This window comes from Nycticebus coucang, chromosome 7 (assembly GCF_027406575.1).
Source record: "Nycticebus coucang isolate mNycCou1 chromosome 7, mNycCou1.pri, whole genome shotgun sequence".
Taxonomy (NCBI): Eukaryota; Metazoa; Chordata; class Mammalia; order Primates; family Lorisidae; genus Nycticebus; species Nycticebus coucang.
Genome location: NC_069786.1, coordinates 64797311 through 64821159, shown reverse-complemented (window position 1 = coordinate 64821159; position 23849 = coordinate 64797311). Strand labels below are relative to the sequence as shown.

General features: G+C 39.8%; 1 protein-coding gene across 2 annotated transcripts in view; it reads right to left on the bottom strand.

Annotated features, from left to right (window-relative positions):
• CERS6 (ceramide synthase 6) overlaps positions 1-23849 on the bottom strand; it is a 303806-nt gene that overhangs the window by 97324 nt on the left and 182633 nt on the right. For both annotated transcript variants that reach the window (XM_053597456.1, XM_053597457.1), the window contains exon 4: positions 20954-21011. In XM_053597456.1, coding sequence (XP_053453431.1) covers positions 20954-21011 — 58 coding nt within the window. The remainder of the gene's footprint in view (positions 1-20953; positions 21012-23849) is intronic.

The window sequence follows — 23849 nt, the reverse complement described above, 5'->3', positions numbered from 1 at the left end:
GTCACACATCTACTAAATGGCAGAACTGAGACTTAAGTCCAGCAAACTGGCTGGGCTCATGTTCTTAACTGGCATGTTGTACTATGCCACATACCGTATCAGCTAAAAGTTACAAAGCCTCCACCAAAAAAAATCAAAAGCGCTTGTTATAGAACAGCCCTGCTTTCTGGAAAGGCTTAGGCCCCTTCCTTGAACCTCATGTAAAGGAATGCCTGTTTGTATGTTTGTGGCAGTGGCTGCTTTGGAGTAAGCAACTGCCACCATTGAGGCAGAATCTGTCTTCCTGACAACCCTCTGGGACCTAGTTAGGGGGAAAGGTCTATTAGCGTTGATAAGACTAAAAACCAACAACAAGCCCACAGACTTGGAGGCCCAAATGCATACTGTCCTTTTTTATTTGTAATAAGTTTTATTGTATAAATTTGAGGTTTCCAACATGATGTTATGGGATACATACAGATACCTGCACTGCTACCGGAGGGAAGCAGGTTAACATATCCATTTTCTTCCTTGTGTGTATGATAAGAATAGCTAAAATCTACTTCTTTAACATTAAATCCCTAATCTACTGTTATTAACTACAGTTCTTACATTGTACATTATATTTATAGGCTTGTTCAGTATCCTTTGACCCACCTCTCCCGATGTCTCCCTCCCCCACTTCACCTTGGGAACCACTGTTCTATTCTCTATCTTTGTATATTTGATCTTTTTTAAAAGATCTCACACCCAATATTTCTTTGTGTCTGGATGATTTCATTTAGCATAATGTCTTCTAAGGTGCACCTGTGTTGTGGCAAATGATAGGATTATCTCCTTTCTAAGGATAAATAAAATAATATTCTGTTGTGTATATTTGCACACTTTATCCATTTATCCATCAGTGGCCACGGAGGTTGTTCCCATAGCTTGGCTGCTGAGAATAATACTGCAGTGACATGACAGTGCAGATGTCTTTAAAGGTGATGATTTCATCTCCTTCGGGAACGTGGCCAGAAGAGGGAAGGCTGGGTCATACTGCAGGACTGTTTTAAATTTCTTTAGGGTTCTCCATACTGTTTTCTAGAATGCATGTACCGGTTTACATTCTCACAACAGTGAACTAGGGCTCTCTTTTCTCCACATCCTCACCAAATTTGTTGTTTCCTATCTTTTTGATGACAGCCATCCTAACAGGCAGGAGGTGGTATTTCATTTAGCATTAAGGCTATTTAATTAGCATTTCCCTAATTAAAAGTGATCTTGAGCACCTTTTCATATGTCTATTGGCCATTTTTGTCTTCTTTGGAGAAATGTCTCTTGTCAATAAGAATGTATTGCCAAAAAAAGAATACTGCCGGTTATAAAAGTTATAGAACACTCTTGTAAAAGTAAAGTGTTCTATAAAAGCATGAGATAAGCATTGGGGCCATCATTTACATTTAAGTAACAGGACTTAAAATGTCATGATATAAAGTGTACTTTTCCACCAAATTCTACCACTAGCTGGCTAGCACATACTCAGAGCTGGTTTTGCACTGCTATGATCACCATGATTCATCTATATGCTTCTGTGGGTCTTGCCCTGTGAATTGGGGCTTGTATTTTTAAGATATCCAGTCAGCACACAGGCCTTCATGACTGATACTATCTATAACCTTGACTTTAACACTTTATTCCAATAACTAAAAACAAAATCTGAGTAATTGTATGCGACATTTTACTTGATATTACTATATCAACTTGTGATGTCTTTTCCTGGACACTAAAATCTTTATTCCTGAGATGCGTGAAGAATCTAAGTTTAAATGTTTAAGTGCTTAGTAATCTAAAACCAAAGGTTTAAACTTTAAAATTGAGTAGGAAGATTATATAATGAGAAAGACATTACACAATGGCTAGTAATTGGCAACATCTCATCCGATTTCTTTTTTTTTTCCATATAAAGATGGCAACAAAAGGGGCCATCTGATAACCACTTTCAAGCAGATGATTTTCTAACTATTTGTGAAAGAGAAATACTCAATCCCATTGTTAGGTATTTACCCAGAAGAAAAAAAGGTCATTTTACCATAAAGACATTTGCACAGGAATATTTATCACAGCTCAGTTCACAATTTTGCCAAGATGTGGAATCAACCCAAGTGCTCACCAACACAGGAATGGATTAATAAACTGTGGTGTACGTATACCTGGAATACTATTCAGCAGTAAAATGAGATGGAGACTTTAGATCTTTGTATTAACCAGAATGGAGGTGAAGAACATTTTCTTTAGTAAAGTATCACGTTTATGGAAAAGCAAGTATCCAATGTACTCAATACTAATATAAAAACAAAAGATAAACAACTACATACTCACAGGACAGAAAAACACAATCAAAATTCAAGTGGGGGGAAGAGGGAGGGGCGGAGGGGGATAGAGGGGAATGGGTGTACTCTCTAACAGGCACAATGTAAAGGTCTATGGCACACCCCTTGGGTGAAGGGCTCAACTATAACTTGAACTTTACATAAGATATACAGATAATGTAACTTAATCATTTGTACCCTTATATTAATCTGAAATAAATTAAAAAATAAAAATAAAAAATAAAGAGAAATACTTTCTATGTCCCAGAGCATATTGCCAAGACAGGGATTTGTAAGTTCCAATTTGTTATTGGTGTTGGCAGGACTTCCCGCCACAGTTGTTAGCTTTGCTGGCAGCAGATGCCATTTCTCCGCTGCAGTAGTCCACAGAAGAGATGTCCTAGATTAGCATAAAAACAAGGGGAGCCAAATAATAGTGACAAAGATTTAAAAACAGTCATGTGGAGTTGATAAACGTTAAGAGATAATTGAAAACAATAACTCACAAATATCTAAGATAATTAAACAAGCATAGCACACCAATTAATGTCCTCAGACCATGTATTTTAGCACAACACATTTAAATCTTCTCTTTCAAAGGAGAACTAAAATCCTTTTTTGTATTGTAGGAAAAAAATTCCACCTGCACCTAAATGTTCTTGTTTTATGAATAGTTCCCTGATGAAATCAGGATGGCCATTATTGTGTCAGACCCATCTAGCTGAAAAATGTCTCCCATCAAGAGAAGTGGTGCTGCCATTGGTAATGGCAGTTAGGAGAGGCCCTGGTGTGTGGCCTGGGTTAGAATCTCTTCCCTTCTGGGTTTCATTGGAAAAAACAGTCATTTATAAACACTACGTCCATGTATCCTACTTTTCTTCTGAGGGGCTTATAAACCTTTAAATTATTTTAATAATCATGATAATACTATCAAAATAAACTCCACCAAACTTTCCTTCATATTGACCTTTACTTTTTTCCTTTTTCTTTTAATGAGACACTGTCTCACTTTGTTACCCTGAGTAGGGTGCCATGGCATCACAGCTCACAGCAACCTCAAACCATTGGGCTCAAGAGATCCCCTTGCCTCAGCTTCCCAACTAGCTGGGACTACAGGTGTCCCCCATAATGCCCAGTTAGTTTTTCTATTTTTAGTAGTCTCACTCTTGCTTAGGCTGGTCTCACAACTCTTGAGCTTAGGTAATCTGCCCACCTTGGCCTCCCCTCACAATCCACCTGCCTCGACCTCCCAGAGTGCTAGGATTACAGGTATGAGCCACTGTGCCTGGCCTATTCGCCTTACCTATAACCACCTAAAATCACCTCTTCTCTCTGGGTCCCCCTCAAGAGGCCAGACTTCTCTTGCACATTATTCACTGCTCATTTCTGAATGTACAATACACATAAAGGTTGATTGTTAGACAAAGATGTCTATGGATAAAGAATACAATAAATATTTTGCCACAGAATTAAAACAAGTTGTCTTTCAACATGACTCTTCATTGACTTTTACAGGAATGAAACTGAATGAGTGTGAATGGGTATTTGCGTGTGAGAACGGGGAAGAGTGTGATTCCCTTAAGATAGATTCAAGAGGGGTGGCGCCTGGGGCTCAAAGGAGTAGGGCACCAGTCCCTAATTACAGAGGTGGCGGGTTCAAACCCCGGCCTGGCCAAAAACTGCAAAAAAAAAGATAGATTCAAGAGGCTCCTCATGTGCTAAACGTGGGGAAAAAGCCAGATTTTCCAGGATATTTTTATTGTTACCTAACATTAAATTGGTTTTCTCTTTTTGCCTTATTCATTACTTTGCCTATGTGCAAATGCTAAGTCTAATTAAACTTGAAATACAAGTAATAGAAGGAGAGGTTAAAAAAACTAGAAATTCATTACTTTTTCCTTTTTTTAATACTTTATTCTTGGTTTCTTTTTTTTTTTTTTTTTTGCAGTTTTTGGCCAGGGCTGGGTTTGAACTCGCCACCTCTGGCATATGGGGCCGGCACCCTACTCCTTTGAGCCAGAGGCGCTGCTCTAACTTGTTTTTGTTTTTTTTTTTTTTTTAATTATATATTTATTTAGCAGGTCAGGGCTTAAGATGTAGAACCATTAATAAATTATGTGGCTTACTAAATACACCTAAGTTTCCATATTGAAAACAAGAGAACCAAACTCAGACAATGGCAACATGGCCAAATCCCTATGATCAAACAATAAGTTAGTAACATTTAGGAACATCAGGAACATTTAGCTCCTGAAATTAAATTTAGACTTATTCATAAACTTGCTCCTATCATTATCTGGTATTCTATATTTAGAGGCAATGTTTTGATTATTAACCTGAACAAGGGCAAAAATCCAGAGGTCAACTGGCAGCAGAGAGTGAAAATTATCAAATTAATGAAGCTTCTGGCTACACATCTGCTAGTGACCCTAACTACTACTTTCCTTGAACTAAGCTCCATTATTTGATTGGAGTCATCATAGCCCATCAGCAAATGTGGTTGCAATTTATAATTAATTACAAGTCGGTCTTTTTTTTAAAATAGGTATTACATGAGTTCTAATCTTCTCTAATTACAGAAGAGTTGTCGTGAAGCTGCCCCCTTGGGGGAAAAAAGAGAGAGAGTATATGAGAAAGATTTGTAAACAACAACATGCCACACAGATATGCTTTACCTGCTGACAACTTACCAATCCCTATTACAGCAGAATTTTATTCCACGAATTTCCTAATAACAGACAGAAGCCACTCTCAAAAGATACATATTTAGAAAAGGGGCAAAGGCTTAGATATGGGAGGCCTGACTCGGATTAAGTCACCTTAAAAATCTTAAATCATGTCTCCTTCCTTTTAATTCATAGAATTAATGTGTAATTGTCCCAAAGGCTATGGAGGAGATAGTTAACACGATCGTAAATGACCACACTAGAAAAAATAAAAAAAACATGGTTTTGCCCTAAAAGGCTATCCTTTGGTGACTAACAAGAAAAGGAGGAGAAACTGCCACCACATGACAAGCAAACCTAGGTAAACTGCTACACAAAACTGCACCACTGCAAGACGTGGCAGATCAAATTCCTTCCCTTTAATGATCTCAGTCTTGCTGTAATGTAGTTAGCAAATCTAATTATCACCAATTAGGAAAACTTGCAGCACGGACTGTTTGCCTCCCAAGACCTTGCCATTCACTTATAAATAGAAATTTTCTGTCCTCAACATCCTGATTTCCCCCTCTCACCAGGCAATTTCTTCCAGCTCTCCACCTCCTCCCCATTTGCCAAGTGACAACAGATGCACAATCCTGAAAGAAAAAATTTTTACCTGTATGTTATCTGAGAAGAGTGATGCTGATAACAATGGGATATGAAACAAGTAACTGCTGATGCTTTTACAAAAATGATTTTATATGGCTGCAGGAAAAACAAATTCAAACTCAAAGTTGTATAGAAATGTTGCAAAAGAGATTTTAATAATAATTGAATGTACCGGGTACTGGCAAATCCTCATTAAAAAAAAAAAATCAGTGCAAGTAAGATGAAGTAGATAAAAGCAACCAGATAACACCTCTGGAATGTAATAAATAGACAAGGGTGGATTTAATTGCACCGGGATTTCTCTATGAATTAATGTGCTGGTGATTTAGAGGTGTGAGGAGTTCAGCCATTTCAAGAAAGGAAGTAATGTTTGTTGGTAGGGCCAAAGAAATGGAAAGGACTTAAGAACTGATGAGCCACTCTCTGTTCAGAGCAGGGTGCGAAGGCTGCAGTGATAAGCTACAGGAAGGAGCTCTGTAATGAGGCAGTAATGGAGCAGAGGCCGCCTTTCCTTCCAACTGTGGGGACTATGGACTCTCTTTGGCATTTGTGACCCTGCACTTCCCCTCCTTTCATGAGACACTAATTCCAATGTCTGCAGGAAAAAACAAACAAACAAACAACAAAACAAATAATCAGGATATACCATCTCCCACCCAGACAAATGTTTCCATGGCTTTTACAATCTGTTGTCCCAAGGATGGAGTTAACCCTGAAACACGCACATAAGGATAGATACACCATTACTGTGTATAACAGCGGCTCCTTTCTATTTTATAGAAATAAGTGTCTTATCCCTATTTATTTTTTTCCCTTCTATCTTTTTGAAATTTGTCTCAGTTTTCTACATATCTTACTTCACATGGCATGCCTTCAGTTTCATCTCATCAACCTAACGGACAAAGAGCAGATCTAGCTCAACAACTCATTATGGAGTGTTTCTTTTCAGGAAGTCTCCTTAAGGTGCTTAGAGTCTGTGTGGGGAAGCAGAAAGGGAATCACGGGACAAGCCCAGTAACAGAGCGCTCTTCAGAGTCCACTGTGGGGCTAGCGGAAGGACAGGGCCTCAGGCGAGCCCAGGGGTTGCAGAGAGGAAAGGGAAGGAGGAGGTGACTTGAACAAAGACTATGTCACCACAGGAGTTAGCCAAGTTAGGAAGGGGGGATACCGTTGATGTGTATCACTGGCAAAACAAAGCTGCTACCAGGGGAAAGAGCAAATATATCCCATCGCAAAGTGAAAGGTTCTACTTTCTAGTACAGTAAAACCTTTTTTCAGTTAAAAAATATAAAACTTCTGGGCGGTGCCTGTGGCTCAAAGGAGTAGGATGCCGGCCCCATATGCCGGAGGTGGTGGGTTCAAACCCAGCCCAGCCCCAGCCAAAAACTGCAAAAAAAAAAAAAAAAAAATAGATATATAGATATATAAAACTTCTGAAAACCCTGTGATCATTTAGCAGAAATTAAACACTTTGAAAGCTAAAAACATTCTTATTTTATCATTTGTCTCCCATCTGTCCACCATAAATTAGCCACGTGGAGATGTGACATCTTAGAATAGTTCTGCTTTTGGGGACCTGACTGAACACGAGCAGGGGACATTTAACAGCAGTGAACGTGTCTAAGGAATCAGATGACCCGGCGCTGTCACTTACAGTTTCTTAGCCTCTCTGAGACAGTTTCCTTCTCTTCTCTTTTCCATCTCTCAGTTGATGAGTGATAACATCAACCTCAGAGGGCCAGGAAGAAGATCCATGAAATATTACACCACAAGGACTCAGCACAGCACGCTCCAGGCAGAAGCTGAGGACGCAGCTGGCTCCTGTGGCTAAAGACTCTTCTTTCTCTTTCTCCAAAATCAGCTGCCTTTTCTAACTAAAGTGTATTTTTAAATGATTTGTATTATGTGCTAAGCATCAATATTTTTAAAAAGCAAACTAAGGAATAGTGTTTTTCCCCTCTCTCTACAAAAAAATGGCGCCAACTATAAATGTGCTAAACGACATTTTCCTCAGGATATACTAGTGAACGTTTTCTGAGAGATCAGGAGAGATGAGTTAGGATGTGGCATGGTGTGGCAGGCTGAATCATTACTCCCAACAATTCTCATGTCCTACAAATTGCGAATGGTACCTTATATGGCAAGGAAGCTACGCAGATGTGATTAAGAACTTTGAGATGGAGAAATTATCCTGGGAAGTTTGACTACAAAAAAGTGTAAATTAGTGTCTTGGGCTTGTATAGCACGTGAACAACTTTGAGTTCATACTATTTTAATTTGATAGAAAATATCATAATAATATTTATTAAGAAATAAGATGGTTTATAATGGCCCCTTTCTAATTTTAAAAGTTTGATTCCATGTTAAAGTCTGACTCATATCTAGAAACTATTCTAAAGTAGGTAAAAATATTAAATTATACTCAGGTTTACACCATAGGAAGGTAACACAGTATTATCCTTTTTGCATTGCAAATAATTTTGTAGATAGAAAAATAATGAGCCAGCAAGAGACATTTTGTTAAGAACCTTGAACTTGGGTGTGTCTAGGAAAAGGAGCAAAATAATGAAGAGCTTAGAAATTATAGCAAATGAATGGTTTAAAGAAGTGAGATGTTGGCTTGGAGAATTTGAGAACTGTAACCAATTGTCATCAAACATCTAAAGGGATATAATTTTCTGAGAAAGACATTTGGGTAGCTCCACTTGATAGAATTAGGTAGAAGTTACAAAATTTGATATAAAGACTTTGGTTCATATAAGACAGTTTCTAATAGTTATAACCCTTATTCAGGACTGCTGCTTCTGAAGTAGTAAAGTTTCTGCTATTAGATATGTTTAAATAGAAGCCAGATGGTCCCTTGGGAGAGAGGCAAAGGTCAAGAACAGATAGTGCATGAAAGGGGAAATATAAATAATTCATAAGCTTAGGGGAAAATGTTCAATCATACTTACAATAAAAGAAATGCATATTCAAACATTAAAAAAAAAAAAAAAGAAGGCAGCATGATGACAGAAGTAGAGACTGGAGCAGTGCATTCAGAAGAAAAAAGAGGAGGCCACCAGGAGCCAAAAACGGTAAGGGGATGAATTCTTCCTCACAGCCTCCCGAAGAGAAGAGCCCTGCTGGTTTCTTAGTCCACTGAAACAGATTTCGGACCCCTGGCCGCCAGAATCTTAAGAAAATAAATGTGTTGTCTTAAGCCACTGTGCTTGTGGTGATGTGTTACATCAGCCCTACTTGTCTGGAATCTCATGTAACACAGTAGTTCTCCAAGTGAGGTTCCTAAACCAGCATCACCTCCTTGGTGCTTATTGGAAATGCAGATTCTGAGGTTCCATCCAAATCTACTGGAGCAGAAGCCCTGGGGAAAGACCCTGCAATCTGATTCAACAAATCCCCTGACTCAAATCTGAGGCAGGTTCAAGTTTGAGCACAACTAGTACATTTTCCCTTTGAGCTTTGTAATGAATAGGACGTCAGGAATGTTCAAAGGATGAAATAAACTAATAGAATATCTCTTTGAAAACAAATGCTATGAGAACACAATGTGAAAAGCAGCAGGCACATCCCAGATTCACTGCAGCACTAACAGCAAACCAGTCTTCAAAATAACAGTGTGAGAAGCTATTACTAACCTAAAGTCCATCTCCCCTGGGCTTGAATGTTTTAACTGGCGATGGAGAATGTGAATGCATTCACTCGGGCCAGCTACTAAATAAAAACTTTTTCTAAGCAGGCAAAACAGATTTTAAATAAATGGGACCACAGGTCAGTACCTTCCCCCACATGGCCAATTTCTCTATTGTATTCAGAGGGAGTTCAATTTGTACTCCTATGAAGTTACTGGCCTAGAATTCTCACTTTAGGCACAGGAGGATAAAATTTCCAACGTTATATTAAAACACATACTAATGCTATTTTGAGATATGGCAACTTGTCGTTGCCGCTAACAAAAGTTTTAAGAACTGCTGACTCCAGGGTGCTGACATTTGAAAGTGGATAAGGTTCTAATAACAAAAGTCGTAAGTGATTAAACATAACTCCTCATGTACACAAATAAACAAACAGTGGTGGGATCAGCCCCTGACCCCCACAGGTATGCAATGTAAGGGTGAGGGCTTTTTTTCCCTTAAACCAATGTATGTCAAGAAGTTAAAAAGGAGAAAGAATAGCATTTCCACTATGATTCCTAAAAATGGCCATTAGATGCAACTTTTACATAATATTATCTACAATACCTTTTTAAAAAAAAATCAGACTTCATATCACAAGCAGGTGCTTACTGAGTTGAATGCATGTCATATTTTGATATGAGATGATCACAATAATTAACTAGTATCAAAAACAAAACTTCGTCTTTAATTTCTACACTCTCATGTCAAGGGTGACGTGAAGCTATGCCAAATGATCTATAGCACTGTGCCTTTTTTATGGTAGTGTTCGATGATCAGAATCTTGCCAGTCTTTTATGACAAAACATCATGCTATCAAAACTCCTGTACTACACAGAAATCAACTTGAAGAGTCCATTCTCTGAAGTCAAAGAGCCAGTTAACGAGGAAAAGGTCAGTAAGAAATCACTTTCCTGCCTAGGGGTGGGAGAAAAAAAAATTCTTGCAAATTAGGCTGATAGGACCTAACGTAAGATGTATATCATAGCATTCAGTAATTTTGTTTTTATAGTTTTCAAATATAATTCACATGAAATCAAGCTAGTCACTTTATCAGTTGCATCATAGCTTCAGCCACTGGTTTATGTAAAAAATGAAGGTGAGGTGGGAGGGGCTGCGTTAGGAACCAAGTGAAAGGAGCTATTTCTTGCTTCATGCCTCAGACAATGACGATGGGCACCCACGTACACAGAGGCAGAGCAATGCACTCTAGTTATTACTTCTGTCCACTTTTATCAAGTGGCTGGTGCCAAAATCAAGTTTTTCCACTAATACCAAACACCATGCATCCTATTCAGAAACTGAGTTAAGATATCTTATCACTTCCTCTTAACTCTCCAGTCAAGGCTCTGCTGTGGAGAGAAACACACTCTACAAAAGAGACACTAATAACTCACCATCACCTGCAGAAACAGACCATGTTTACTCATTCTGTGACTATTAAATGCCTGCTGAGTATCCAAGTCACTGCAGAGACAACATCTAGAATATTATCAAATAATGGCCTTGAGCAATGTGGAACTTTATTCCAGACAGAAAGGGCCAGTGAAATGGTTATATTCCACTCTGCGACTTTCATGATACCATCAGGACAATTTGTATGTAGTGTGCCAAGGAGAGGCAAGAATATCTGTTCCTTCAGTTTTCGGGCCTAAGAGTCAGTCTGATGCTCCCTGATTACCCTGGTAACACTGTAGTAATGGAATCCCTCAAACATCTTGAAGCATCCTTCCATCATATCTCAGTGGGGGACCCTGTATATTAGTCATCAAAGCTTCACTAACCAGATCACAGGTACACACACACACCCTGGAAATCCCCAACCACATCTTCAGAACTAACAATCTAAGGGGAGATCTGGTTAGATATCAGGAGGATATCAGCACTCAAACTATCTACAAGTTCAGGGCTTGCTTATTAGCTTTTGGGCTAAGATCAAGTATACTACCAGCTCAGGGAAGGAAGGCCGTTCTATCTAACTTTTACTGCCAAGTCTATGCCCATTACTAATGGGAAACAGTAACCACAGATAATGAAAATTCTCAACTAATCTCTGCAGTACTTTGTTTCACACATTAGTTTAAGTTCTTTTCCCTAAAACTTTTAAACAAAATTATTACAAAATAGCAAAATGGCATATTTTTCATTTCATTATTCAAGTTTTTTTTTTTGCAGTTTTTGGCCCAGGTCAGATTTGAACCCACCACCTCTGGTATATGGGGCCGGCACCTTACTCCTTTGAGCCACACTCATTATTCAAGTTTTTATGAACTACCTACTACATCCTTGGCCGGACAGCAAACACTATAGAGATTCACACGGGTTATGAGGCCCTGCTTTGGGCAGTTCACAGAATCAGACAGAAATAAATTTGAGACTAAAGTACACAGACATAACACGTCACACTTAAGCTCTGAATGATCCTGTATGATAATGACATTGGTGATTCCTATTTATTGAACAACCCCCATGGCTCAGCGACCAAGCTTGGTGCTTTATATATGCAATACAATCTTGCAGGATATGCACTAAAGTACAGATTGAAGGGGCTTTCAGTTACAGGTGTTTCACAGTGAGAGGAACATGAAGAACCTGGGCCTGTAGGCTTTGGGTAAATATGAGGAAGGTCATTCTATGTGATGAGATATAAGCAAACCCAGGGGGAGCCAAGTACACAGCCTGAGGGGACAGAAATGTTTGTAGCAGTGGAAAGGTAAAGACTGGGAGACAGTTTGATCCTATGTTTGCCTTTGTCAGGGTACTAATGCCCCAGCAGTGGTGTCCAACCTGTGATCCCACAAGCTGCATTCAGATAATGGATAATGCTAAGGACTCTTTTACTTACCTGTGGTGGCCAATCTCACAAAAATTACCCATGGACTTTTTTTTTTTTTGCACATCATCTTTCATTATTGTTTGTGGTATTTAATAGGGGCCCAAGCAACTCTTCTTCTTCCAGTGTGGTACTGAGAAGCCAAAAGGCTGGACACCCCTGGCCCAGAAGAAAAGTTGGGGAGTCTGTTCAGTGCAGATTCTGTGGGAAAATAGGGCAGAATCTGCAAGAATAAGTCAGTTCAATTGATTTAAATCAGCTGCACTGATAGAAATACCTCCAGGAAAATGTAATTTCTGGTATAGTAGGGACAATGCCTACCTGGAATCCCAGAGTGAGGAAGGTGGTGTGAGAAGGGTCCCAGGACCACTATAGGGAAGGGCTGGTGGTTGCAGCAGTCCCATCACTGGTGAAGGGGTTATAGCAGTCATGAAAGAGTAACCAGGTCACAGCCTGCTGGTGAGGCTCTGCTGGCCAGAATTCAGGATGTAATTTCACCGCAATCCACATGTGGATGGCGCAGGGAGGTGGGCAAAGAACTGGAACGATTCTCTGCCACCACCCTTGGTCCCCAGCTCTACTCACTCACCATTCTGGGCATAGCAGGAAGAAGGGGAGGGACACAGAAGCCACCGGAAAGATGCAGAGCCGTGAGTTCCTAAGCTGAGTGACTGTACCTGGAGGGAAGGGAGGAGGAAGGGAAAGTCGGCTCTGCCACACAAACCCCCAGTGTCTTCTACAACGGGAACGTTCAGAACTAAACCCCCTTAGCTATAAAGCCCCATCTCCTTTCTGCAAACTGCACTGATCACAGGTCCTCATATCAAAAGTGTTTTAAGACAAATCACAACTCGTGGGCCAGATTACAAGATCCTTAAAGACAAGAGCTATGCCTTCCTGTACCTGACGCTACAACTGGTGCACAGGTGCCTGGTAACTGTCGGCTAAATGGAGTTAAATTCCCATGCTACTGTGGACACCAGCTCCATGAGGTCAGGGACTCAGAAGAACATTGTGCCAAATGTTTTATCCAGGGTGCCTAGAATCCCTGCTGTCATGGGATAGGTGCTCAACAGATACTGAATAAAAAAATGAGCAGAAACCTAAGAGCTTCTGTTCATTCCCCATCAGTAATGACCAGAAGCTCTTAGAAATAGCCTTGAATAGAATACCCTTTAAACATAGCTTTTCATCCTCAAATGCCTTGTGCCCGCATTTCTACATGGCAACGTTCAGCGATTGCTTTAGGTGCAGCTACAGGATTACCAGAAACCATTATTAAGTTTTTTTTTGTTTTCTGTAACTTACATAAGATAAAGTGCATAAACCTAAGGTCATACAAATTCAAAGTACCACGGTATGTAGATATTTACAGCACTGCCCATGTCAAGAACTCTTCCAGCACTCACTCTAGCAGGCTCTTTTGAGGTCCCACTTTCTCAGGTAAAATTACCCCTAGTAATATAGATTCCCTTTGCCTGAAAAAAAAAAAATCTTTTCTGTGCTTTGGCATGGTCATTCCAAGGTAACCGCTGTCACCAGACTTTTGCTCAACAAGTCCAAGACAAAGACAAGGATCCCCGCCAAGCAGGCCTCTTCTCACGTGGGTTAACAAATGAGACAGGAGGCAAAAAACAAGACACAAACACTAAGTCATTTGTCCCACCTGACAGCAGACCCAGCACCAGATGCTCTCCAGCCAGAGAGAGCACAGCTATAATCAGAGCATGAGCTGGGAGGGTGGAATGCCTGCCACTGTGCTCCACATCCAGTCCTGTCCTGAGTACCCTGCCCCCGCCCTACACACAGCCAGACAAGACCAGGCCGGGCCCTGCAGAGAAGGAACACCGGTTTGGTAAGTAGCAGTGGACCATCTCATTACCTTCCCCAGAAAGCTGTTGTCTTTAAACAAAGAACAGCTGGTTTGTTTCATTACCGTTGTTGGCAAGGAAAATGTTTTAGTAGGGTTATCTCTGTACGTGAAAGCCATTAGCTCTCAGATATTATAAAAATACACTTGAATAAAATAATGTTTTCCTTGAATCCAGGAGATGATTTTTCTTTGAGTGTCAGAGAGGTCCCTGACAATGATTCATCTAATGCAGCGTGAGAGCGTAGCTACAGATTTTGATACATGGATCAATATTTCTCATCAAATTACCTGGACTCTTCTGTGAGTTACTAGTTTTCTATTTTTCATGGAAAAGGGGATGAATACTAATGTAATTCAGTTCTTAGGCACTGCCCACAGCCCAAGGAGGCCTGTAATGTTAGCTTTGCCACAGTACACAAATGCAGGCCAATGTCTTCACAGTCAAATTCAGCCGGAAACTTAGAGAAAGAGAAATCTATGCCTTAGGGGACTGTCTGATAACGATCCTATTTAACTGAGTGGTCTTTTGGGTGCCTCTGAAATATGGGTTCGATTTTTTCATTTCTAGAGTTTTTACAAAGTTGGTAAGTTATTAAGTGAGCTGAACAGAATCATGATTTAATAAAGCACCAAATCCAGACACCCTTGTACAGCTAAAGAATGAGCATCACTCAGGAGGGCAGCAGTCACCATTTGTACTTGGGAATCAAGCACCCCTATTTCCCCCCAAAAAAATCCATTTCACCTTCATGAAGCTTTAAAGCCTTTTTACCTTTCTGCCTGGAGAAAGCTGTCAGTATGAAATGTCAGTTTCTCAAGACACAAACTGAACATAATGCAAAGATAACCTGGGGAAAAGGAATTCCTAACGCCCTTTTGAGAAAATGTTATAGAGCCAAAATCAAACTATTGCATCTCATTAAATAAGAAGCTGTAATCTCAGTGCTGATGAAATACCTTTATCATCTGAACAAGTTTTAATTTATCCTAGGCAAGGAATAATTCTACCTAAAAGCATATTTCCCAAAATATACAAAATACTAGCACAGCAACTACAGATTTTCAGCTTTGACAGTATGACTTTAATGTTAAATGGGAGATAAAGTCAAGTGTGGTACTTAATTTGAGCCTTTTGAATATAATCATTAAGTTTAACTCTGGAGTCTCAGCACCTATAAGAGTTACAAGGAGCAGCCTGAGTTTTTTCATGCTAACTGGTCAATCATGATCTGACCAGTAGATAAGGTCGGTAATGATGGCTGATTACAATGGGACCAGGAAACCAAAGTACCTGGATTTAGATCTCAGACCTCCCACTGACTGGCTATGTGACCTCAGGCAAATTACTGGTTCTTTGTGAACCTTCATTTGTCTGTGAGCATGAGGAGTTATATTCTACAACATAGGAGAAAAGAATGTTAAGGGATCAGTGTGGGGTCTGACCCCAAGGGAGCCCTACTATAGCACACAGGTTCCCACCCCACTGAGGCACAGCCCTTTGTTGCGGATGTGGTCCCTGTGCTTTACACAGTTCACACACAAAGCCGCGAAGCATTCCACTGATGTCTTCTGCCTCCAGATACTCTCTTTGGCTAACCGTTAAGCTTGAACCTTTCTGAAATGGACATAGAATTGCCATCCTTTTGCTTCTTTGTGAAAACAAAATGTGTTTAGCCATTAGAATTTATGTCCATTTTAAATTTTGTTCTTTGTGTCATTTGAAAATTCTTGTTTCTTTTTTGAGACAAAGTCTAACTCTGTCACCGTGGGTAGAGTCCCATATGTCACACCTCACAGCAACCTTTGTGTCTTAGGCTCAAAAGATCCTCTTGCCCCAGGATTCTGAATAGCTGTGACTACAGCCACCACCCCACCACCCCCAGGATGCCTGGCTAGCTTTTCTATTTTTAGTAGAGACAGGATCTCACTATTGCTCAGGCACACAAACTCTTGAGCTCAGGCCATCCACCTGCCTCGGCCTCCCAGGCTGTAATCCTTTATAGGTGTGAGCCACTGCGCCCGGCCCATTTAAAGATTATTGAAATTGCTTGGACTATGTTGCTAGTTTAAGGAGATTTGAAGTTTAGTTTTCCCTATGAAAGTGGCCCACATCATATACTTCTATAAGAAATGCACAGGACATATAATACTAACCTTGAGAGGTGACCAAAAGATCAAATAGAAGACCACATGTGGCCCCCAGGCCAAGCAGGTTCCCCATCCCGGAAGGGCTCAGTCTGGCAGGGCACTTTCAGCGACAAGTTTTCACCAGTAGTTAGTCATGCAGTCAATGTGATAGGTTGCAACTTGTGTCTTTAAGAAATGTAATGAGGTCAGGTGCAGCGGCTCACATCTGTAATCCTAGCACTCTGGGAGGCCTAGGAGGGTGTATCCCTTAAGCTCAGGAGTTCCAGACCACACTGAGCAAGAGTGAGACTCTGTCTTTACTAAAAATAGAAAAACTAGCCAGGTGTTGTGGTGGGAGCCTGTAGTCCCCCCTACTTGGGAGGCTAAGGCTTGAGCCCAGGAGTTTGAGGTTGCTGGGACCTATGACACCATGGCATTCTACCCAGGGTAACATGGGTAGACTGAGACTGAGGAAAGGGTTAGGGAAAGAAAGGAAAAAAAGAAATGTAATAAAATGAGTTCCAAGTTGTCAGAGTGTAGTGCAGATGCAGCCATGGGGCACAGCAGCCGGTTAGTGAGGTGCCGCTGCCAGGCTCCCAGCGGGCCCTGCTCCCGGCTCCAAGGAGCTGGTGCCCTGCCAAGTTTGGCCTCTCAGAAGCGCTTGACGGAGGCTGCAAGGCTGCACGAGGAAGACGGGACATTTTCTGTTTCGCTTCCAGTTCTTGTCGTCGCCCACCCTCTTCTGCCCAGCAATGTGTCCCTAGCTCGGCAGCAGCAGCAGCTGGTTCCACTTAGCAGTTTTTCCACATTACCAGAGCCAACCCATCTTGCTCCCTGGGAGACACCAGCTGGTCCATGTCCCTCCTCAGAAGTTGTATCGGCTCCATGGATCTTCCTTCCAACTTCTAGTTCTGACAATTCCCCTCTCTCCCTGGAACCCCCTGGTCCTCACTGGGTAGCATCTCCCTGTTGTCACTCCCCCACACGCTCCATGAAGCACGGGCCAGTCCCTGAAACATCTGTCACTCGTCCACAATGACATAAGGAGCTTACACTAGAGTGTAAATTAACTACATCGCTAAGAGCACTATTGAACTCAGCTTTCCTGCATAGGTAGACCTTCTCAGAAAGCAGCAGTGAGTTGATTTACATTCAGGTGCAAGCTCCCTATCTCGCTGCAGGCTGGTGGCAAACAGCAGATCAATTTACTCTGAGTAACACAGGCTTAGCAGCTCCCTCTGGTTCATGATTCTTTTTATGATAGTCATGCTAAAGTAACTCCTGTGGTTTCTGTCTTCTAATGGGCCCCTGACTGATATTCAAGATATACCTACGCCTCACTTCTGTAACTTTTGTTTTAATTACACGCATGCATGTCTGCAAAAAGGACTAAGGTACAAAATGGCCCATATGGTCAACAAGTTGGAAAAGCCTAAAATGTAGATTATAAGAAAAAAATACGTTATCCCAGTCCCTTCTTGTGACACTATTGTTAGGTAATTGCCCCATAGAAAGCCCCTCCTACTTTCTACAGACCAAGATTAACTATGGCCTGCCCCTAACGCCTCTTCCGGCCAGGGCAGTAACTCCTTATTGGCTATTCTGCCCTCCCATCACCATTCTAAGACTTCCCCTAACCGAACCTATATAGCTCTCTTGCGCGCGCGTGTGCGTGTGCGTGTGTGTGTGTGTGTGTGTGTGTGTGTGTGTGTACACGCGCGCTCTCTTTCCCCTCCTCTCTCTCCTCCCTCTCTCTCTCTGTCTCTCCCCCTCTCTCTGTTCTTTTCTCTCCTCCTTGGTGCTGCTCTGCAGCATCCCTCCCTCGCCAATAAAAACCTTTTGTACAAGCCTTGGTGGTCTGTGAGATCTTTGCTGGTGGAGTGCCCACCGCACCCCCTTTCAATTATATTCTTCAAAAACTAAGGAATTCAAAGAAGATGTTCCAAAAATTCCACCCAACACAAACTTCCATCCACAAATGGGGGTGGGGGAAGGTAACAATAAACGAGAGCTTTCTGGTTTTTTAAGACTTGAGGTATAGTTTCTTTTAGGACCTAGAAAAATGTGTTGCTTTGTATGAGTTCATTGTATGCTGGGACTTCAGAGCCCCTTAATCCTGGGTCCTCTTTTACAAAACTACATGTCTCTGCCAATTATGTTTATAGATGGAGTCACATGTGTACGGTGATTATAGGAGCCGACTATTCAGTCAGACTTACTTTTAACTATTTAACTATGTCCTACCAACCTAGCAATAGCTTGACTTAATATTTCACTGCTCTATTTGTAAGGTCAATGCCTTATGGTGTCTACTTTCCCTTTTCTAATACAGTAAAAAGTGTTCTTAATGTACCCTAGAAAATAAGACATAACAGGTTTGTTTGACATAAAGGCAGAGGGAAAGTACAAGCTATCCAGGCATTTTTCTAACAGCCTGAGTAATAACCCACATTTTTGATACTGGAAGTTAAGAGGCAGCTGTGGCCTCTCACCTCTTAAAATTGCCCTATTACTGGTATTATAGGAGAATTTTCCTAGTATACGTTTAAAAAAATACCTGAACACAAAATTTATGCTATACCGATGGGAATGTGTGTATTTTAAGACATTTAGGCTATTGTAAAACTTTTACTTACCTTACTTTATTTCTGATGCTGCATCCATAATAATTTTCTCTTAGTTTAGGTGGGCAAATTATCCATTCCAAGAAAGTTAATAAAATATTTTTAGAAAGTACATTGAAGAAAGTATCATTAAGTTCTATAAATAGGAATAATGACTTGGCCAGGTCAAGTGACTTGTCCAACTTAACTAAAGAAGGACATCATCTGGAAACCGTGCTGGGGTCAGGGCCGGCTGGCAAGTGGAGAAAGCTCTGGGATAAGAGACAGCAGCGTGTGTTTCATTTCATGTTCAGCCTTTAATAAACGAACTGTGTGACCTTCAGAATGCTACCTACCCTCTTTGGATTTCTGTGAAATAAGAAGGGCTGGACACGATGGCTTATGAAGTCCTCTGAAGCTCTTTCGGTCAGACAGACTCCATGTACACATTTCTAAGCCCCATTATGATAGGACTAAACCACGCAGCCCATCCAAAACTGAGTGCTGCTCGGACACGGTCAAAGCAAGACACATCCATTCTAATTCATTCTACAAGAAAAACAATGCCTAGCTCTTTTTTTCCTTTTTAAGCATTTGTTATAACTATAGGCAATTGAAAGGAAATGACTATAAAACTGGTGTAGTTCAAGGAAAAATAATTTCAAGCAACACTACCGCAGGCCCTCTTACAGTCTTGCCCAGACCCCTGAGGTCTAATGGATAAAAACTATTTTTGTTCCATTCAGTTTGCTTAGGGACAGGGTGAACCAGAGCTAAGTTTCAAAGTGTCTCTTGTTCTGATGACAGATAGTCACGCTTGCTGTGACTAAAGGAGACTGTATCCAGCAGACCTACAGGACAGGAAAATAAAAATGCTCCTGCCTATCACCATCTTTCCTTTCTCACTGTCAAAGCCTCTCACCAACAGATCCGACATGAATTCCAAACTTCGACCTTAGCAATCAACTTGCCATTCTCATGAAGTACACCTCTTCCAAATCAGATGAAATTCTATCCAAAGCTATTTCTTCTTTGAAAGTAGTAAGGTTGTAAGCATTAAAAGCTCTACAATCATTCTATTTCTTTCCAGATAAGTACATTGGAAAATTAGAACAGCAGAGTTCCAAAATAAGCAGTCTCTACCATGTTTATTTATCTCAGTTGAGAATTTCTTCATACTTAGATAGCCTACAGAGTGACGTTCATCCTTGTAAGTATGGGCCATATGGGTTTCAGTAAGTACAAACATAAGTGCAGTTACCAAAGCAAAAATGAAAAAAAAAAAATCCTCTTAAAAAAATGTAATTTGGGGAAACAGCCACTATTTATTAGAATTTACCACGGGCAGACAAAAATCCAATAACTGAGGGTTTAAAAATAAAAACATTTGAAATTTCCATGTCAATATTTACAAGATTAGTAAGGCACGCAACTTGGCACATGCCGTATTTTAGAAAAATTTTGTAATAAATGAAAATAACAGTGATATCATTTTGGAGGTTCATATTATAAAATATTTTTTAAAATAATTCCCCATTTTATGCCAAAAGACTATTTTACATACGTGCATGACTATGTGAAGATACATCTTCATGAGTTTTGAATCTAAGGAGTCTAACTTGTTAGTAGTACCACTAAGCATTGAAATGACCTGGGGAAAAGGCTAACACAATCACAAAGCATTACTTTCACAGAATAAGGTGCCTTCATTCCTACGGGACATAGCAAAGCAACAGCAGAGGAAACACAATCTCTGAAAGGAACTAACATTCCACCAGAAGGTGTTGCCCTGTTAATAACTATGGAAGACACTAATAATTTCCACTGGGGAAGAGTACAGTGGTAACACACATGGCAACAACTGGTGTTTTCAAACTAAGTTACTTTAAAGCCTCAGACAGATTTTATGAGGTTTGTGACACCCAAAAGTAATAAATAATCCATTAGAGTGCTCATGAGGCTTAGCAACATCTTTCCCTGGAAAAACAAACTATTTTCAAAGATATTTTAGATAGATGCCAAAAAACGATTTATTATAAAGAAAAAACTGCAAAATATTTTTTGTAAGTCAAATGAAAATGTACAAGTAATTCTTAAGAACCCTGTAATTATTTAATATATTACTACAGTCACATGAAAAAATGGGATATAAGCTTACAGGTACATAAGAATTACATACAGTAATGTGACGGAGCCTACCTTTTTCAGGAATCGCACTCCATAGGTAAACACGTAAAGGGAAAATGAAAATCTCCACCTGTAGGAAGTTAAAATAAAATCTATGACATTCAGTTTATAAATTTCACAGTATATTCTAAAACATATGGGAAAAAATTCATTAAATTTGCCCTCCCTCCAACCAAGAATTAAACTTAATGAGAAATTTCAGTGTTAACCGAGCACATATACTGGTGCTTATGGTTTACAGCAAATGTTTTATATATTAATTATATTCATAACTTTTTTTCATGGAGTTAATTACTGTATTTTCTCATTTGCCCATTTTCTTTTTCCTCAGCATGTGAATTTCGTCATTAATCATTCATGAAGGAATATGGTTCAACAATATGAAGGTATGATATCTGAATCAAATAAATCAAAATGAAGTAAATGACTTAACTAACATTCATATTTGTTTCAAAAATACAAGCCTCAATGTTTTTTAAACTAAGAAAGATTTTTTTTTTGTCTTTTAACAACTATTTATCAACATTTTTATGGATGTCACTAAAGGAAAGCATATTGAAAAGTGCCTATTGAAAATTACCATGTTTTTTTTTTTGAGCCAGAGTCTCACTCTGTTGCCCTGGGCAGAGTGCTGTGGTGTCATCATAGCTCACAGCAAACTCAAACTCTTGGGCTCATAAGATCCTCTTGCCTCAGCCTCCCGAGTAGCTGGGACTATAGGCATGAGCCACTACATCCGCCTAGTTTTTTCTATTTTTTAGTAGAGACAGGGTCTTGCTTAGGCTGGTAACCAACTTCTGAGCTCAAGCAATCCACCTGCAATCCTTCCAGAATACTGGGATTACAGATGTGAGCCACGGTGCCCAGCCCAAATTACAAGTTTAAATGATACCCTTCTACCATTCCAAACTGCTGGTCTAGCTATTAGACTTTCACTTTTAATGAGAAAGAAATTTTAAATTTTCTTTCAATTTTAAATGATTGAAATGTTCTGTTTTTTATATGTATGAATATATTTATTGTTAAAAACTCTCACACTCATATTCAATTTCCAGTTTTATTCCTTATACTTTCTGAGTATGAATATCTGTGCCTTTAAAAGCTGGCTGGATTTCACTAAATAGCATTCCTAAGGTCATACAAAAAACTGTCCTCTAAGGTAAAGATGATTCACTTACTGTAGTATCAAATTCAAAAATTTTAACCCCATCTCTACTGTCAATTTCTTGGTGGCTGTAAAAAAGAGTGTTGATGTGTTTCTGGTTAGATGTACAGATTCTAGATCAGAAGTTAAAACAAGGGACAGCTTCATGGCTGCTGTGACTTAACTTCACACATGGCCCCATGCTTGAATTAATGTTTTATTGTCACTATCTTGAAATTCTTAAATTCTTAATTGTTGAATGAGGGGTCCAGCACTTTATTTTGCATTGAGCCCTGCAAATTATGTAGCTGATTCTGGTGAAGACACATAAATTCTACCAACTTTGGGCAATTTGTCAATATTTCTTCAACTTAATTCCACCTCTGTAACGGGACAGTGGATATACACTATAACAATGATGATGCAATGGTTCAGTAGCACAAGTAATCTCCACTTTTCCCTCGTCCCTCTTACTCCCCATTGTAGTAAATCGGCCTACTTCATCCATTTGCCTTACTTTTCTGGTCCCTGGAGGCAACTGAATTTGCAGCTCCTAGATTAAATGATTTACTTGCATCCACTGAAGTACAGAGTCAAAAAAAAAATGTAAATAAATTAATGATTTAGGAGTCAAAAAATAAATATACATGTAAATGAATAAATGATTTATAACAGCTACTTCAGCTCTAAGATTCATTAGCAGGCAGTGATCAGGCAGTTTCTATGTGTAACAGTTTTATGGATGTTGTTGGAATTCCTGCCATCACTTACGTATCTACATTTTATTTCATCAATAGAATGACCCAGTTTTCCTAAGACATAGGTTCTATTGCAGGAACACTGGTGCCTCTATCGTTTGAATAACAACTTGTGATGAATATTTACAAGGCAGAGTTTATTTCCACAAACTATCTACAGGAAGGAAAAATTATGCATTTTGCAATATGACAAAGTACTTTTTTTGTGTTAGTGGAATTTCATGTTACAGTCTTAAATGCTAGCTACCAGCCCCAACTGAACCCTTTCCAACCTTCCAGTAAAATATCTATAAAAAGAGTTAAAAAAGCACATGCAACTATGAAAAGGAAGACAGACCTTCAACCTATTGCCAGAATCAGGGAAAAATTCTTACAACAGAAAAGGAATAAAATTAGATTTAAAACATGTGATTAACAGTGGTGAGAAACCAGTGACAATCCTTACAGGATTGTAAGGAAATCTTTTATCCGTTTATCTCCCTTTCTCCACTTCCTGCCATCTTGTACAGAAATGCAAAAATATGTCAGAAACCTCGATAGCTCTTTTGTCATAAATGATAACGCTTTTTGAGGAAGCAGGAGAACCCCCTCCTCCGTAAGTTAGTAATTTCTACTTTTAAGAAAAAACAAGGAAGAAGGGGAAGTACATCGCACCCTGACAATTTCATTTGCAGCCAAGTATATTTAGGGACAAGATAATCTGTAAAGGAATTGCATGATGACGGGTGGAGTTCTTACGTAATCCATAAAGTAAGGCATCGGAGATAGCTGTTTTATATGAAATTCGTCTAGCCCATTTCACTGGGTCACAGCCTTGATACACATCAACCTGCTACAAGAACAGAGATCTAAAAGAAGATTTATACTGACAAACAGGAGGGCACAGAGTGGGGTCTACAGCAATCCACACCTCCTCTCTGAGTTGGCATAGATGAGGATCTTGAAATTCAGGAATGAAAATAACAGCTGAATGTCAGCATGGATCTACTAAGTAGTACTGAACATG